This window comes from Salminus brasiliensis, chromosome 9 (genome assembly GCF_030463535.1).
Source record: "Salminus brasiliensis chromosome 9, fSalBra1.hap2, whole genome shotgun sequence".
In the NCBI taxonomy this organism is placed as follows: Eukaryota; Metazoa; Chordata; class Actinopteri; order Characiformes; family Bryconidae; genus Salminus; species Salminus brasiliensis.
In genome coordinates, this window is record NC_132886.1 from 20420454 (window position 1) to 20439462 (window position 19009).

At 39.3% G+C, this 19009-nt stretch overlaps 1 protein-coding gene across 4 annotated transcripts in view; it reads left to right on the plus strand.

Annotated features, from left to right (window-relative positions):
• The first annotated feature begins 3256 nt into the window (after positions 1 to 3256).
• The window catches only part of rap1gds1 (RAP1, GTP-GDP dissociation stimulator 1), a 44273-nt gene continuing 28520 nt past the window's right edge, over positions 3257 to 19009 (plus strand). For 2 of the 4 annotated variants that reach the window (XM_072687767.1, XM_072687769.1), the window contains exons 1-4: positions 3257 to 3649; positions 9367 to 9477; positions 12403 to 12525; positions 16640 to 16765. In XM_072687767.1, coding sequence (XP_072543868.1) covers positions 3646 to 3649; positions 9367 to 9477; positions 12403 to 12525; positions 16640 to 16765 — 364 coding nt within the window. In that variant the 5' untranslated portion in view covers positions 3257 to 3645. The remainder of the gene's footprint in view (positions 3650 to 9366; positions 9478 to 12402; positions 12526 to 16639; positions 16766 to 19009) is intronic. The other 2 variants (XM_072687768.1, XM_072687770.1) reach the window with 2 other exon arrangements.

A 19009-nucleotide genomic window follows, 5' to 3' on the forward strand; every position in this document is an offset into this window, starting at 1 on the left:
ATGTACCTTTGCACACATATGAACCGGAGTGACATCCCATTTTTAATCCATAGGGTTTAAAATGATGCCCGGCCACCCTTTGCACCCTTTGCTTTCCACAAGGTTTAGGAGTGTGTTTATGGGAATTTGTGATCATTCTTCCAGAAGCACATTTGTGAGGTCAGACACTGATGTTGGACGAGAAGGCCTGGCTCACAGTCTTCGCTCTAATTCATCCCAAAGATGTTCTATTGTGTTAAGTTCAGGACTCAGGACTGTGCGCTGCCATTTTATGTGGCCTACCACTTCGTGTCTGAGTTGCTGTCATTCCCAATTGCTTCCACTTTGTTATAATACCACTAACAGTTGGCTGTGGCATATTTAATGGAAAGGAAATTTCACGACTGGTCTTGTTGCCAGGTGGCATCCTATCACAGTACCACACTGGAATTCCCTGAGCTCTTGAGAGCGACCCATTATTTTCAAAATGTTTGTAGAAGCTGTCTGCTTGCCTGGGTCGTTGGTCTTATACACCTGTAGTCATGGAATTGATTGGAACACCTGAATTTAATTATTTGGATTGGTGAGTGAATACTTTTGGCAATATAGTGTAGGTCAAGAGCACAAGCATGCAGGTTCTGTATTTGCTCACACCCCTTACAAAGAATGATGACGTTTGGCTTGTAAGCATTTCACCTATGGTTAACCATTTTCTCAGTGCTCTTATTTTTCTTGCCCTTCCTCACCTATCACACTGAATGGAGGAGGCCAACATGACAAACCTTTCAGTCAGCATAATTAAGACTAAGGAACAAAACTGGTGTTTGTACAAAGCTAGCATTTACCACAAGGTGAAACACAACACCACCAGTGCCTTACAGTGTGTCAGTTAAATATTAAGAAACCTTCAATACTTTCTTTTGGCTGGAACACAGTGTGCAACCTTTAACAAAATGTGTATTGGATGTTTTGCTGTTTAATTCAATTGGGAATAATATTTCCAGCGCAATTATCAGTTTCATTGCAATACAGAAGCAGATGGAGCTCATATTGTGAAGAACACTGACCCCCACTGTACCAGATCACATAGTGCAGGCCTTTTTCTCTGACAATGCAATATCACCCCAGTGAGGTCTAAATTTGAAGGAACGCATTTAGGTAAACTGTCTCCTAATAAAGTGACATTTCATACATTTCATGTTAAAGACTTTTAATGATATAAAGGACATCTGCTGAAAAATGTGAGGAAGCAAAATGTTTTACTATAGTTTTTACGATCCAAGCAGTATGATGTGGTTAAATTGGCAAAAAGACAAGAATATCAGTCCAACAACGAACAAAGATTACATTGTAGTAGAGTAGTTTCTATTAGAAGAGGTGAGATGGTCTAGATCTACAGGTGTTCTGTGCTATTAACTTATACTCACATGTTAGTGAAGGAGTGTGACAATCTACAAAAGCCAATCCAATCAAGCCGTGCATCTTTGTGAACCACCAGCAATGCAGTGGTGTTGAGGGCACTGATGAAAAATGACATGTTTGAACTAAAGACAGCTAGCAAGAAAAAATCTTGGTTAATGATGATGATGATGATGATGATGATGATGATACAGAAATAAATACAAATGTGTTGCCTATTGTAAGTGAAATGAATAGTTTTTAACATTTTATAATTTTATATTGTTATAATTAATGTAATTTGTTTCATTTTAATATTATATTTTAATGCTTATTGCTTTGAGAAGGTATGTCATCCAGTTTTTCCAAAAAGAAAAGCAGGTATAGTCTGTGAGTGGTGGAAATTTAGCTGTTAGCTTAGTCCATTGTGAAATCGGCCAACGTTAGATATTTAAAATCATCAAAAACATTCAGTGTTTAGATTTCACTCATATTTTGGACAACGTTTATTTAATGCAGGCAACGTTTTTAGCTGTTCATACTACATGAGTTGTCCCTGCCTTATTGTCATTGTGCCAGGACAGGCAGAAGCAACTACATGAGGCTTAGCAGCCCCATCCCATACAACATCCCTACTGTGATAGGAGGTGAGTAACACTGTGTTGAATGACTTGTCAGTTGGCATAATTGCAAAAGGGTCAAAGGGATTTTATTATTATTATTATTATTATTATTATTATTATTAATAAAAATAAATAATAATAATAATAATAATAATAATAATTTCACAATAGAAATAATGTCAACACTGTAACTATTATAAAATGGTCTTCAGCACTTCTCTTATAAAGGGTATAATTCTTGCCTAAAATACTAAAATCCACTTTATGCACATTGTTGCATTTTTAGGGTTGGCGTGTCCTGGGGCGGTGGGGTGGTGGTGTTCTCCAGTGTAATATCTTTTCATGGGGGCCAAAATCACTGGTAGAGTTTTATTAAAATATTTGTAATTGTTGTGAATAATTACAAAAAATACTTACAATGATTTGTACGGTGCTAGGCTAGGCCAGACTATGCTAGATGGCTCCATGACATAAACCAGCCAATAAAAGAGCTTATTTTTATAATTTACTTATTGTGTTTTATTCTCAAGCAAAATAATAGGGTTATAAACATGCGTGTAAAATAACACATTTAACTACTTACTAATTATACATCAAAGAACAACCTTAAAATACTCATTACACTGTACTGAACTGTACGGCACATTTTGCATGAGATGAGATGAGAATGCACTGAGTGGCCTTTAGAGGGTACCATTTCACAGTCCCGCAGAGATTTGTCCTGAGGCAGAGGCTCAGACTTCTATCCATGGTTGTTTTCAGTTTCCAGAAATCTCTTCTTCTACAAGTTTCTTGTAAATTGTGTCCATTCATTTCCAAAATGTTATGTAATAAATACTGAGTATGAGGTGGTACGTAATAAGATAACATTGTGAAAAAAAAACGTGTTATTGTAATATTTTAAGTAACAGCATTTCTGGATTGGCAGCGGACGGGGTTATCACAAACATATGGATCCAAGTGTCGAATGAGTTCAGGATTAAAACGTGTGACACTTCTGACAGGATGACCGTGTCTTTTCCCAAGTGAAACCACTGACTTGTTCTCCTTCGTGGACTACCGGTGCTCATTTTCCCTCTGAATGAGAGAGATGGCTTCCTCTATGCTATCCTTGCACATCGTGGCCATCAAACTCGGGGCTGGGATCAAAAGTGCGTAGTGTGAGGCTACGTCACCTGCGTTTATTCAATCAACGACGACGGGAGGCCCTCGAGGCCCGCTCTGGGCCAATCAGAGCAGAGGAGGGCGGAGCTTCGCCTCGCCTCGCTCCAGCGCCTCTGAAGTGGAGGAAGTGCACAGTAGGGCTGCTGTTTTCATGGCCGTTCATCTGCACGGATAAAACATTACATAATCGCACACATCGGCGCAGCGGGGTGCCAGGATTTTTGCACCGCCCGGCGAGCACTCTAGGTTAGTCAACTGCATCTGGAGCTGAAGGGGAGCAGCGGAGCGGCGTGGGTTAAGGTGGGCCTTGCCCGGATATCTGACAGCAGGCAGAGCAAAGCAGTCGAGCCGAGTCGAGTCGTTAGCGCCTCCTGCCAAATCAATACAGCCCACAATATAACAAACCAAAACATTAGCACACAGCCCCGTTAACTCCCTGAGAGACACGCAGACGACTGCTGGACAATAACACTCTACACAAATGGGTAAGTGTTGGCATTTGTGGGCTTTTTTTATGCAGATACAGAGATGTGTTTGGCTGCTGGGCGTGATTTAGCTCCACGCCGTGGATGCTTGGTGTGTCTGGATGCTCGTCGCTTCAGTGGGAAAGTGGGGCTTCAGCCAGGCTGCGTCCAAAACCGCACACTCGAACTACTGTAGGTTACTACTCCTAGTAAACACGCCGTGCTAATGGATGTTAGCTAGCTAGCTAGATTAATGTTAGCACAACGACAATATGTCGATATAGTAGTCAGTATGGGAGCATGCCGGTCACACTACACTTTACATAGCTACTGTCTGTACTTTATTAATTAGCGCTCGCTATATGAAGTGACACCCTGTTTAGTTAGGCTGTGTGCGGATTTGAAAGCAGCCCAGGTCTAGTCCGGTGTCTCCCTCAGCAGGGATGTCCGTTACTGTGGCATAAGGAAGAGGAGGAGGGTTAAAGAAGGCGACAGCCGGCAGTTTGGGTGTTCATGTTTTGGTCACACAGCGATACACGATGCAGAAATGAACCCAAGAGGACCATGTCCCTGTTGGGCGCTGATGTAACAACATATTTACCAGTGAACACACACTCAACCCTCGCGGCGAGGAGACTTCAGCTGGAGGGGGAGCAGCCGCACTCGGCTAGCTGGCTAATATCAGTAGATACTAGCAGACAGACAGACTTCTGAAATCAGTATGGACGGATCCTCAATGTTTGAACCACTGGCTCTTCAAATCCTAGCTATATTTATATGTCTAGGAGTTGACTGCGGCTTCTTACGTGCTTCCTAGCGCATTGTCTTGAGGATATAGCTAGTCTGATTTAACAGGGATTTGACTGAAGAAACTTGAAATGCTCTTCCCGTCGAGCATCGGCATCTTAGTCAGAGCTACGATATGCAGTCTATGGAGGTAAAACGGGCATAAAACATCAAAGTAAAATGGAGAAGTGTGTGTGTGTGTGTGTGTGGTGAATGTGCAGTGCACTCATCCACGCCCTGCTCTCTCTCTCTCACACACACACCCGGCCAGCCAGGGCTTCCTCATGGAAGGATGAGGCTGTAGGCCTGTGTGTGTGTGTGTGTGTGTGTGTGTGTGTGTGTGTGTGTGTGTTTTTTCAGTGATTATCCAGACTGTGCTGTATTTCTGGTTATGAAACCACTGCAAAGCTTAGGTGGACGTTTTCTCTCAGACAGACACACACACACACACACACATGCATCTCCCTCCTTCTCACTCTGTCCCCATCACACACCTTCTCACAACTGCATACACACACGCAGCTTGCAGTCTTTTTTTAAAAGCCTGCTGATCCTGTTGGTTGGTTTCCTCTCAGGCTGATGCTTTGCTGGTCTTAAATCTCTGTGATTATTAGACTTGGCACAGGGGTCCATGTGTTCTGTCACTGCCGGACAGCGTGTCACTTGTAGTTTGTGGGATGAGGCAGAGTCTCTAGGTGACAACTCAGGATCTTTGGGCATAATGTTTAAGGGTCAAATCAGGCTAGAAAAGATAGGCTTGGCTTACTGTTCTGGAAAGCATGGGCAGTGTTTGCAGAAGGTCGTGTGAGATACATATGGGTATTTTATAGTATGTCTGTGGGGTACGGATAACAGTCTAGTACTGAGGCTATTCTGCACACACCAGAAGATCGTCTGAAAGAGTAGGTTCTTTACAGCTGTCCACACATTTTCCAACACGGTTCCACAAGCTAGCTGTTGTGAGTGCTGTTTAAACGTAGTCATTGTACTGTCCAAGTATTAGTAAGATCTGTTTGGTCTCTGGTGGTGCCACAGCCTTCCGTGGTCCAAGCGAGCAATACTTGCCTTGCTGTCTTTTAATAGGAAGGATGGTCTTCTCTCCTCTCGCGCCATCACTTGGCAAAATGCTAGCCATCCTGAATTGGCGGTTGGCTTTCTCTTGGGGAGCACATGCTAGCCCTTATTCCTTCATCATAGCAAAATATGTTGTGGGGTCCTTAGTTACCGCGTGGGAACTGGACACAACAAAATTGTGCAAAACCAGCCATAACATCACCTGTGATGTGGTAATCTTAAGTTTTTATCACTTTCTGCCAAAAAGAAGACCTAGGATATGTCTTAAACATAATAAATGCTGCCTACTCTAGCAGTTCTTGAAGGCAGGGCGGTACCGAGTCATGTCCGCATCAGATGTTGCCTGCTAAGGTACCTGTATCTTTCAGATGATCCTCTGGGTTAGCGCGGTCTCGTCCCGAGAGAAAAAGCAACGTGAAAAAAGCAAGGCAGCAGCAGAGTTATTTGCAATTATTTTATAATGTTTTATTTCTGACTAGACAGTGTCCGCAGTATGACTTTATATGACTAACAAGTATGTTAGACTAATTTCAGCTTTTTTAAGCCACAAACTAACAGTATGGTACTGTATGGTGTTCTAAGGTACTGACTCATGAGACAGCATAAGCAGCAAAGCATCGAGGCAGCTGCCTTCCGTTTTGGACAGCAACAAATCCATTCATGAGACTCATTCCAGATTTAAACATCAGTGTAAGGCATATACAGCTCAGCAATTATATTTCACTACTGGTGTATTGAAAACGCACTGCTGCAGTAACAGTAATGTGGCGCATGGTTAAAGCCTGGCCTGCAATATTTGGACCAGAATTATTTACTTTACGTGGGATTGAATGAACTCCTTGAGTCATCGAACTGCCCCCAAACACTCTGTTTTTGTTTGAGAAGCTCACCAAACACAGTTACAACGGTCCCTTAGCATGTTGCATGCATCCTCTGAGATACCAGTATTGCAAATAACCTGGTGTCATGGTAATGATTAACAGTGTAGAGGATCCAGCACTGGTTTGAAGCAAAAATAAAATCGTATCACCAGGAAATGGCCCATAATGTCAGATGTCTGATGCCTCAAAACCAACTTCAAACATTTTGCTTCTGGCGACTGCATCGCATTAATCCCCTCTGAACAGTCTGTCAGCTGTTGCCAGTGCTTGGGTCTTCATCTTCAGCACAAAGCACGTTTTGGTCAACCGTTTGAAATTCAGCACGTCTCCCCACACGTTTCAGCTGTGGTGGAACTTGATCAGCTTTTTGCTGAACTCATGCCAGCTATTCTGGCACAGCTGCAAACATGCTAATTGTTAAATGAATGTGACTTGTTTCGGATCATTTTTTTGGCCAACTTTTGAGTGCGACATGCTTGCAATCCAGCACTGAACGATGTGGGTAACCCAGTAACTGCTGCCTCTGATAGAAGTGCTGATGGTGTTGAGCAGCTGCTCAGTTTTTTCAGTTTGGTCAAAACTGCAAATGTGCTTAGCTGACTGGTGATGATAGGAGGATGTGTAGACTGGAGTATGGATATGAAGGGTGTGAGCTGAAGCACTGGTCAGTCCATCTGTCATTTTTGATCAGCTGTCACGCTAAGTTTGCGTGGCCTAGCCAGGGTCACAAACGTTTGACTTGTACATAGTATCCATATTTTTGCTGATTGCATCTTCTTGGTTGTCATTCTTTGTATTGGGGTCAGCAGGGAGAATGTACTGTGTTCCATGAAAGAAAAAATTGGTGCATCCGTTCAAGCAACATGCATCTTTGAGTGATGCCATAGAGGAGAACCACTTTTGGTTCCATAAATATTCATGATTGTAATACATGTGAGTGTAAAGACCCTTTAACACTGGTTAAGAACCTGTGCATCAAGCAAAGTTTATGTGACATTTATTTCTGTAGGGTTACCAAAGCAGTAAAATGAATGAACTGCAGATATTTTAGTGAAGTGTCCCAGTGTCCCCTATACATTCCTGCTCTTCAAGTGAACTACATAACCACATAATAGTCAATCCGAACATTCTCACAAGTCTGAAACTGATTCCAGTATCATTGTACAACCCTAATTTAAGTGTTTGGCATAATCAATAGTTTATGTTAGCTAGCTACTGCTTGTGCTGTCATCTCAACTGTCCACATACTTTAACTGAATTTAGAAGTCAAGATACTATTAGGTTTTTTATTTTTTCTTGTATGAATTGAGCGATAAGTAAAAAAAAAATATCCACAACCTTTCTTTAGTGAAAGAAGTGTCTGTGTTGTCACTTACCTAAACATCGACGTTAACAGTAGATGCACAATATTGTAGTGATTCCTTCTGCATCAGTCAGGCCAGACGGTTGTGTCTGCTAGTGCTGATTTATTTTCATCAACTTCAACTAGAATGATCTATTTCTGCAGTGTGTCTATCTCTGTCATCACTTATTCGCAAAGAGTCACCTCCCCACCATATGGCTGCGCATATCTGGGGATCTTGATCCATAAATGTTTATAAAATCAACCTAGGTTAATATATAACCTTTATTTAAACAGGATTATGAATTAGTGCAGCAGCTCAACATCACATACGCATTGTGCTCTTCTTGAGTTCAATAAATACATAATCACACATTTGGTGTTTGAAGTCTCTGCCAAATCGAACATCTGTCAAATGCTGACATTATATATATATATATATATATATATATATATATATATATATATATATATATATATATGTATATGTGTGTGTATGTATGTATGTGTATATATATATATATATATATATATATATATATATATACATATATATAAAATGGATATGGGTCTGATTCCGATATTACGGTCGGTCTGTACGGAACCAAACATGGTTCTCCTGTGGTGGTGTTCCTGTGGCGGCGCACCACTTTTTTTATTTTTATTTTTTTTTAGTTTTATAAATGCATATAAAAGAGTTTAAGTGTGACTGGTGTCCTTAACTCCAACATAACCTTTCCCTTTCACTGGACTTTCCCTGACAGGACAAATGGTCTTCCAGTAAAGTGCATTTAATTGGCTTCTCTTGTGCCCTAGTGACAGTAATTGAGGCAGAGTGTGTGCCCACTGTAAAAACGAGATCATCTAACTGGTCTTCATCAGTGCTGATAGTCCCACAGACCATAGATGACTTTCAAAAAGCAAAATTCTGGAACTGGCCAGAAGTGTCTTTACTTGCATGAGAAAGTGTCATGGGATACTAATCTGACAGGTTGAACTTAACAACTTTTATATTATAAAATATATTATAAATATATTTTCAGCATATGATTGCACAATGACCTTCTGTTTGTAATGAATAAAACATAAACTGATGAGTACACCTGCTTAATATGAAGACTGGCTGTGTCAGTCTTCCTCTATAGTATAAGACAACATGCATGTCAACAAAGCAGAAACTTGCCATTAAAAACAGCCTCCAAAACAAACCAAAGAACATGAATACTGATAAGTTAATAATAATGCATAACACCAAATTAATAACACCAAATAATAAACAAAAGTGCGAAAAAATTGTCTAAATAGACAATGTTCTGTTTTTTATTTATGTATATTTGCTCTGTTGGGCATAAACCTTGTATCTAATTTTTTGCTGTATTTCTCTTTTTGGCATAGTGACTCCAGCAGTTGTTCTTCACATATAATAATGGAATCATTTGGAATAAAATCCAAAGAAATGTTTTTTTTTTTTGTCCTGTAAAGTTGTCGTTTTGGAGATGCATGGTTTCTGTGTGACAGGGATGATATGCTTTTGGCAAATTTTGCTTTGTTTACATGCATAGTGTTCACTGTCTTTCTTCCTTTAAATTCTGTGCATGGTGACATTAAGGAACTCCTTTATTTATATTCTGCTCTTTGTTGTGTTGTTCTCTTAGCAGATAACCTGAGTGAAGCCCTGAAAACGCTGAAGCTCTCCTCAGCAGACAGCGCCTCGGACAGTGTGGAGAGCTGTCTGGACTGCCTGCTCAAAGCCTTGGCCCACAACAGTAAGCCTGACTGTGCCCTACATTACTGCAGGGTTTCATTAGAGTACATGAGTGTACTTACAAATATGGTGCACTGTCCTTATTGTTTCTAGTTCAGTCTTTTACACTGCACTTTTTTTTCTAAACACACAAAGTTAAACCAACCCGATGAGTTGCGGGGAAAGCGATAAAATGTGCAGTTTATTTATTTATTTACTTACTTACTTACCATTGTCTATTGTAAGGGGTGAAAAACTTCTAACATTCTCTAACATTGATTTAATTGTTGTCAATTTTTTTACACTGCAATAGTTTGTTATATGATATTTTATTGACATGTGATTTGTCAAATTTTAATTTGCACACTTCCCAGGGCTTTTGTTTATTCGTAAATTTAAACTCACAGCCTTAAATAATATTGTAGCACTGAAAGTTGAGCTACCCCTATATTTTTGTTTTGTTATATCATATTTAATATTCATGTCCTAAACCGTCATGGCGTTATTTAGCAAATTAATATTTTGGGGTCTTTTGGGTTGTACAGTGGCTCCTGCCATCAACACATCTAGGTTCTAGATCAACCAACAGTAATCAGTATCAGTAATTATTGCCATCTACAATATTTTTTATGATGCTGGTAAACACAGATAATCAGTATTGCCCAATATTATGAACTCAACTATTGATTCAATGGTTAGGAAGCAAAAAGATTCACTTTATATTTTTTTAATGAAAGGAACTTATGGAACCTGAAAGGTAACCTGATAAAGTAACTTCATACACACCTTCCTTGATGTTAAATTCTAAGCCGTAGCCGGAACAGTTACCCTAGGTAGTTGTAATAGCCTGAACTGATACTTTCCAGGTCAAAGCAATAGGTCAAAGGCCACACACAAATTTTACATCATGCTTTTTATTTTCTCTGTATCAGATACAAATATTAGATGTATAGGCTCTCAGACACTCATTAGGTAGTTAATGAGCTAGTAGATTGTGGCCTCGTTATCAGTTCTTAAAATCCCTTTGTTTATCAGACAAGGATTAGGATTTTCCGATTGTGAACCACTAATACATTTTTCTTTGTGCCTGCTTGTGATGGATACCATCATCTTAGCCTTTTTTTGTGGGAGTTTTCTAGACTGGAATGCATATACCTGGAACCTCTCCCGTAGATTAGGCTCTTATGTAGCCGCCTGTATAGATCTGGGCGGCACTGTGTTGTAGCCTGCATGTTGTTTTGATGAATGCAATGGTTGAGCGCTCTAGGCAGTTAATTTATGTGTAGATGTTTCCCAGGGCTGAGGGCTGCTGTAGTGATGCTCAGGACAGTCATAAATTATTATGGAGCTAGTGGAGTGTGCCGGTTAAGAGAGGTGAAGCAAGTTCTCTCGCTTCTGCCTGCGATGCAGCTATCCCCTCTCACCCTGCTCCACTCCATCTACATACACCACTCGCCTGTGAATTAGACATTATAGGCGTTAAAGGTCCACTGAGAGCGTTTGTTTAAAGATCTGAGACGTAATCAGTACCCAAGTAAAATATCACCACGGTCATGCAAAAAGCTTGAATGTCCAAAATGGCAGCTAAAAAAATTCCTTATTAACTTTCAGTAGAAGTTAGAGGAAAAAATGTAAAATATATAAACAGGTCTTTTGGGAGCATTGTATTGGCTCATTCATCTTGTAATTTTACGCAATGGTAAAACTGCCAGTGCAGATGTCAAAAAGTGAAGAATATTATTAAAAGTTTTTTTTGTAAAACAGTGACATCATATTATATTCTCTTTTCTCCTGTTTTATTTTGTGTTTTTTTTTCCTGAACAAAATCCTTAAAAATTATACAAATAAGAATAATACATATTGGGGAAAACGTGGGATAGATTTGTGCTGGCTTGCACAAACAACAAGATAAATTGTGGCAATTATTACTGGTGTTTGGGTGGTACTGAGAGGTGTATTGATTGTTGAAAGTGTCTTTGGGAGACGGATGTGTTTACACTGCTATAACACACCTGAAGTGGTTTAAGTGATCAGATTTGTATCTGGTTTAGATACGCCTCGGGTGTGTTTACACTTGCATTCTTATGTGATATGGCCTTATTCAGATATAATCCTTTTTATAGGGTAAAAAATTACTGTTTAAATGATTGTAGCAGTTGACATGTACTTGCTGTTTTAAAGCATTATGTGTTAGAAATGGACAAATTCAGTCAATGATGATTAAGTCAGTCAACTGAATTCTGAATGTATTTACAAAATGATTGTTTTAACAACATAAATGCTGTGCCTTTCAAAATAATTCACACAGTGTTTAAGCTAATATATATACTCCACCTTTGCTGCAGAGCTTTCAGTGTTTTGGGCTAAGCTTCTACCAGCTTTGCATGCTTTTTTGGGAGTGATTTTCACGCATTCTTCCTGACAGATTTGCTCAGGTTGCTTATTATGGTTGGAGGACTGCAGTTTTCAGATAGTGCTAATGAGTTTTGACTGGATTGAGATCTGAACTCTATTATAGATTATTTTAAGTTTTTGTTGTTCAACCACTTATGTGTGTTGTTTGGGCTTCTGCTTGGGAGTTTTTACAAAGGTTTAGTTTTTTGTTGACTAAAGCAGGTTCCCTTGCTGTTTCAAATTGCATTTTAACAAGATGTCCAGTCCACTGATGACAGGATTCCCCACTACATGGTGCTGCCATTCCCATTCATACTTTTTGGATGGCATTTGTGCCCTTCCACTGCACAGGTGTAGAATACCTATGCAAACAGCATTTTTCATTTAATATCTTTCATAAAATTGATATCCCTTTAAATTAAAACATAAAAAACTCTTGTAAAAATATTCAAGTAATCTTGAGTAATCTGATGGTTGAATACTTTTGCATGGCTCTGTATGTAATAAATCATATGTATTAATGTATGCTCTTAATCCCTTGCTCTATTTCCAGATGTGGAAGCTAGTGAAAAGATCCAGGAGATGGGTGTTCTTCCCATGATGCCTTCTTTACTGGCCACACAGAATTCCTGTACACCCAAAGTAGCCAACATCATAGCGGAGGTAGCCAAAAATGGTAAGCTGTTTTATTAAGCTACAGAATCCCAACATATCATGGGTTATGCAGACAATCTGTATCTAATTAGTTTTGTTTTTTGGTAAGTACTGTGTAGTAATGGGAGATGTTTGTGGCCCAAAGAATTTGTTTTAGCAGTTTAAGGCTCTGGCCTAGATTCAGTAATAGACAGTTGAGTTGAAGATGGCCTAGATAACAAGCATAGATCAGGATTCAGGATCAGATCATTGTTAAGAAAAGCAATATAGCCTCAGTTCAGATCAGAGCTGAGATAAGTGCGAAGGTCACAGGTTAGAGATGTAAATGCAATATATATATAATATAATCTATTTTAAATATGTCTGTGTTCTTTTATAGCTGTGTCATCTCCTCCAACCCCCTGTGTACTACTCTTCTGTATTGCTTTTGCCAGCTTCACAATGCTGGCCGCTCTAGTCTGACAACAGATGGAGCTTGCCTGACTAACAGACGGAACGATATGAAGTATTATATCTCCTCCCTCTGTTTCTCTGGCAGTACGCTCCATATCTGAACTATTTACTACTTTAAGTGTAGCACAGGGAATATCTAAGCTTCAGAAGAAATATATTAATGTCACATTTGAGCTGTTTTTCAGTTTCACATTTTATTAATATATTGTGTCTTATTGTAATGTGGATACAGTAGAGAAATTGTGTTTTATACGATTAGTAAGTGATGGTTGAATAATGAACAGTGGCATTTTGGAGTATCTCTCTAAAAATATAATTCAGTTTTGGAAGGCTTAATATGCAGGCTCTTGCTCCCTAAAGTGCAGACACAGCCGTGCTGTTCATGACAGCTTGGCAAACTGACTAGACTGTTCGACTGTTCTTTTAGTTAAGATCTGAAGCGGCCTCTTTTTATTGAAGGAATATATTGAGCTTTTTCTTTCTGTGAGTGAGATGTGTTTTTTCACCATGTCATAACTTATTAATTTCATGGTAAACGGACAGTTTCCATGTGTGTATAGAGTTTTCTTTGTGAGCAGTTTTAGTAGGGATGCACAGTATTATTGGAATCTCATTCGGCAGACAACAAATCAGACAGATTTTGAATTAGGCTGATATTTAAAAGTGATAATCGATTATTGTACTGCAGAAGATCGAAATGTTAAGATGACGTATGGCTGCTGCACTATACAGTGGCCAAAAGATGTTCTACAAAATATTAGGGAGGAAAAAGTATTGGAATGCATCAGTCTTGAGAGAGAGATACTAAGCCATTTCTAAGACGCTGGGATTGCACAGTAAGCACAGTAGGATGTATTATTTCCAAATATAGAAAACCTGGAACTGTGGCAGATCTTTTCAGAAGTGGCCTCCTGCCAAAATTCCTTCCTGTGTGAGAATGTCCAAAATAAAAATATCATCTTGATATTGCTAGATCAGGTAGATTGACTGGCAGGGTTCAGTGCATGTTAAAGTGTTAAAGAGGCCACAGCTCTACAGAGATTAGTCCTTTTCACCTGCATTCACAAAGGCCTTTCTAATTGGCTACTAGGTTCAGTCATATGTGTTAAATGGGGAGCAACACTAACGTTTTAGCCATCAGGACTGGCATCTGATACATGTACAATAGATGACCTCTGTGAACTTCCTGGAAGTCACAGTCCTCTTAAAGTGACAGTACCCATTTTATACTGTGTGTGTAAAATAACTGCAAACTACAAACCCACAGCTCTGAGCAAATCTTTCTAGGAATTACGGATTTGTTTCTTCAATGTAAACATAAGTACAGATCAGTTGTTATTGTCTCACTCTCCAATTTGGATGGTCTTTTTGCATTACAGTCTGTTGTGTCATTATATATTGTTACACCTCCCTTTTGTACCACATCGTTGTAATAATCATTAACGGCCGCTGTGATGCACCTCAGCATTCAGCCCTCTGCATAGCTCCATGTTCACCTACTTCATTCTTTGCTATCCTGCTAGCCTGCAAAGCTCATAAAACTTCAGTTCTGCAGCGTCTGTCTTTTGTTGCTTTTAGGCTAATTACACAAATGTTTCTTTAGACCATTCTTAAGAAGACTCGCAAGGGGAGAGGTTGGAAGTGAATGGAGTTTGTGAAAGATAAAAAGGTTTAAAATAATGAATGGGCTTTTAGCAGCTTGTAAGGCAGCTAATGACGATAGCCTGCTGGTGTGCCAGGGCTTTGGCAGCCTCCTGCTGGCATGTGGCTAACTGCATTCCACTGGGAACATCTGTGCTCCGTCCATTTGAGGCCTTAGCACTTTTGGGGACATTGGTTTGATAGCAATGGGGACTTTGTAAAAAAAAAAAAAAAAAAAAAAAAAAAAAAAAAAGTTATAATTGCTGTCCCACTTCAGTTGGTCCTTAGAATTTATTCAACAAATGTAACAACCTGCTTTTTAAAGCTTAAGGATGCACCAGAAGCATCCTCCTATAATTTCTAATGTGAAGCTACCACAGACACACACACAGTGTATGTACTGTCAGCTGATTTTTTGATTTAGCTGCAGTTCAGCTACAGTAGCTTAATACAAAATGTTTGCTAAAGAATATTGTAATAGAGATATCTTTACACATGGAGCAGCAAAATTACTATTGAAAGCCCAAGTGATCCAGTTCATAAACATCTGTAAGTTTGCAGCTTTTTGAGGTTTTCATGGGAGTGACTTGCCTCATTATATTTAGCAGCAGCTGTGAGTTTGACAGGAACATAGTCAGCAACTTGCTGTTGCATAGCTGTCATTAATTAACAGACTGCTCCAAGTATTTCAGTCCCAACATTTTGTAAGGTGCTAAAAGTTCTGTCACATAATCATGGTTTCAGCATCTCTCAGTTAGAGCCATCATGATGATTTTGGCTCTGTACACCACAAAAAAAGTATTGTAGTTTAGTAATTACTATCATTTTTACATCCATTTTCACAAGCTCAAAGGTTATTGTACATTAGAATGATGAGCAGTTTAAGTGCCAGGTGTGGCTAGTTTTCTGAATTGATGATCACAGAATAATTTTCTTGGTGAAGAAAAACCCCTTCACAACATCTAGTCGATTGAAAAATACTTTCAAGGGAGTGGGCATATCATTGTCAAAGATTAAATTTAAAATAAAATTTAAATAAAGATTATTTAAATAAAGATTAGAATTGAACTATCTTAAAATCCTATTCATTTCTAAAACAATGATTTATTTCGTTATTTTTTTTGGCCAGATGAAAATTAAATTGAGTATTGAGAATGAAATAAAGGATTTGTGAAATGGTGTGGCCCTGTTATGGCATGGGCACTAGGTCAGTGATGGTCACTGATGGTGTAACTGCAGAATAATAACCCAAAACATACCACGAAAGCAACCCAAGTGTTTATTAAGCCGAAGAAATGCATATCAAGGAATGTTTTCATATATCCGAGTTTGTCACCTGACCTCAACCTAGTTCAGCATGCTTTTCACTTACTGAAGACAAAACTGTAGGCAGCTGCAGTAAAGGCCTGGCCAAGCATCTCAAGGGAGGAAATTCAGCATTTGGTGATATCCATGGGTTCTAGTCTTCAGGCAGTCACTGAATAATTAATACTGAAGTATTTAAAAAAATCCATGTTTCTTGATCCTGTGAAAATTGAGAGACTGTTTAAAAAATGCCTGAACTTTTTAAACCTTTAAGGCAATAATCTGTTTAAACCCTTAAATTCAAGCTGAAAATGTACATGTCAATGATTGCTTGATTGCCATCATGATTGTCTTCATTTTCGTTCCACAGAAGCAAAATTACAAATCCAAATACTGGCCAAATACTTATGGACCTGACTTTTTCTTTTTTACAATTTGTTTTACTGCTCTCTCTTAGTCAGGTGGTCACCTGGTAGACACCCGTTTATGTACATTTTGTGGGCACTTTATTTCTCAAGGATTAGAAATCCTTGTTTGCTTTGCTTTTGTATATTTTGTAATGCAAATAAAAACCTTTTATATAATTCATTATTGGCACAGTAATTTGTAGATTGCTTGATTAGTATAATATACAGGTTATCAAATAATGATAGCTAGTGTTAATAAAGATCAGTGGCCAGTGAATAAGATCAGTGTTAATAAAGATAGATTTGACAGATCTCCGTCTCTTTTTCCAGAGTTCATGCGGAGTCCTTGTGTTGAGGCGGGGCTCATACCCCCTCTGGTTCAGCTGCTCAACTGCAAGGACCAGGAGGTGCTGCTTCAGACGGGCAGAGCTTTAGGCAACATCTGCTACGACAGCCGTAAGTACCCTCCCCCAACCCCCACTTCACCCATACCTACTGCTGACCTGTCTATAATGGGCCATTTTAGAGCCTATAGGGAAACTATAAAGAGGATTAGTGGAGAAATGTTTAGAGTCACAGCAGTGTTCGTTTGATAACGTGGAAAATGAAGCAGACGCCATGGCCTTTTTATGAGTCATTACAGTCTGTCTTTTAGAAGCGCAGCACATAACTCCATCTCACCCACTCACTTACCTTAGCCTAATTGCTTTGTTACTATGGAGTATCTAATGGATTTGATTTAATGTGTGAATTTGAAGCGCAGAAACAATATCGGACTGTTTATTACTTCGTTAGGGTTCTGCTTTTTTCAGCTAATTATTGTCATGCATGCTAATTAGACTGGTGCTTTCATGGTGACTTGTGATATGTTTAGTTGATGTCTTATTATAAAATGTACGGCCACATTTCACCACCTTCTCGATTCTGTACTCCATTAAAAGGGGGAAGTGAAGGAATGGTATATGACTTTGTGCAGAGTGGAAGTGTGGATGAGACTTTCTGGCTGAGTGACAGAGGAATGTCAAGTACTTTCTCCCCCAGAGTGTCTACACATCACTAACATAGCCTATCCACTGGTGAGAAGATTGAAAAACATGCATATTTTTCCAGTTCTGCACCACCAGGTTTCGAAAATTCATCTTAGAGGTATGCGGATAGGTTAGGAAAAGCTAAATCGGGTGGATTCATTGGCTCCTTGTTCACTAAGCATCCAGTAGTAACCTTTCGCCATGCCTTCCTTCTCTACTGTCCTTCAGAGCTCTGGGTTAAAGGCCGCTGCTCATTGTGACTATAGCAGTCTGGTCAACCATAGTGTGTATATATATATATTTTTTTTCTTTTTTTTTTTTTTCTAAAAAATAAAAACTTTAAAATTAGGCCAACACTATACTGGCCATACATAAAGTAGCAAGCTATCTATAGTATATAGCTCAAAGAACATAATTGGCATCTTGCCAACACAAGTTTGGCACTGTTACCATTATTAAAACATTGGCGCTTATGCCCGTAGTTCATGCAGAGGACTGTGAACTTGGTAAAAACAGACTAGTTAGCTACAGCGACCATAGTAAATGTAGCTAGCTAGCTACAGTCATTAGCTAAAAGATCACAACATTGCCAAGTTAGATAATGTTACCAAATTAAAATATGATGCCATCCATGCCCCTAGCTAACATAAACCAAGGAGACAATAGCATGGGAAAAATAGGCTAGTACTATAGTGACCATAGTAAACATAGCTATCTAGGTACAGTCATTAGCTGAAAGATCACAAGTAGTGTCTAACTAACATTGCCAAGTTAGATAATGTTACCAAATAAAAATGGTGTCACCCATGCCCCTTGTTCTTGTAGGTGACCATGATGTAAGGTAAAGTTAGTTAAGTAAACAATAACATGGTAAAAACAGGCTAGTACTAAAGTGATCATATTAAAAAAGGCTAGCTAATTTTGAGCTGTGCCCCTAGTATGCAGAGGAAAATGACTTTTAATGTAATACGTTTTTCAGTGTTAAGCTGGGGAAATGACTGTTTCATTTGTCTGCACTGTATATATATATAATTTTGTAATTTCATTGCCTTTTAAGTTGAGCATGAATGTCGGACCCAGTCACACCAACTGTAGGGTCATTTTTCTGATAAAGAAGGGCAACAGCCCGCCTCTGGCTGAGGTCGAGAACCGGCGTCCTGCACTGTAGAGAGCTGAGTGATGAAGCAGCTGAACTGGAGCCCAGCTGAGAGTGACCCTGGGCCAGAGCCAACACATGTCATCACAGTGTCAGCCGGTCTCCTCTTGAAAACTCCAGCTGAGATTAATCTTAATCAGTGACTAAGACTAAGACCATTGAATATCTTCAACCAGTGAACATGCGTAGACGTCCTTGGCCATTGTGTAGCCTGCTTACAGTAAGTATATTACAGCCGCTCTGCCCTTAGTCTGAGTAGTTCTTTTGAAAGATTGAGAGGAATAATGATAAGGCTTCAAGGCTTCCTCCGTAGCAGAAGATTGACAGGACTAATGCTTGCTCTCTGGAACACGACCAAAAAGACTGACTATGAAAGCTCTCTCGCTCGTTCCCTTTCTTCATGATTCATGAGCTGTGTTTGTGTGGGGATTGTGGGTAGTGGGCAGCTGTCCTAGACTCTGTGTGGGCATGGGTGAGTGAGACCTGGAGCTTTGTTCATGCCAAATGGAGTGACTC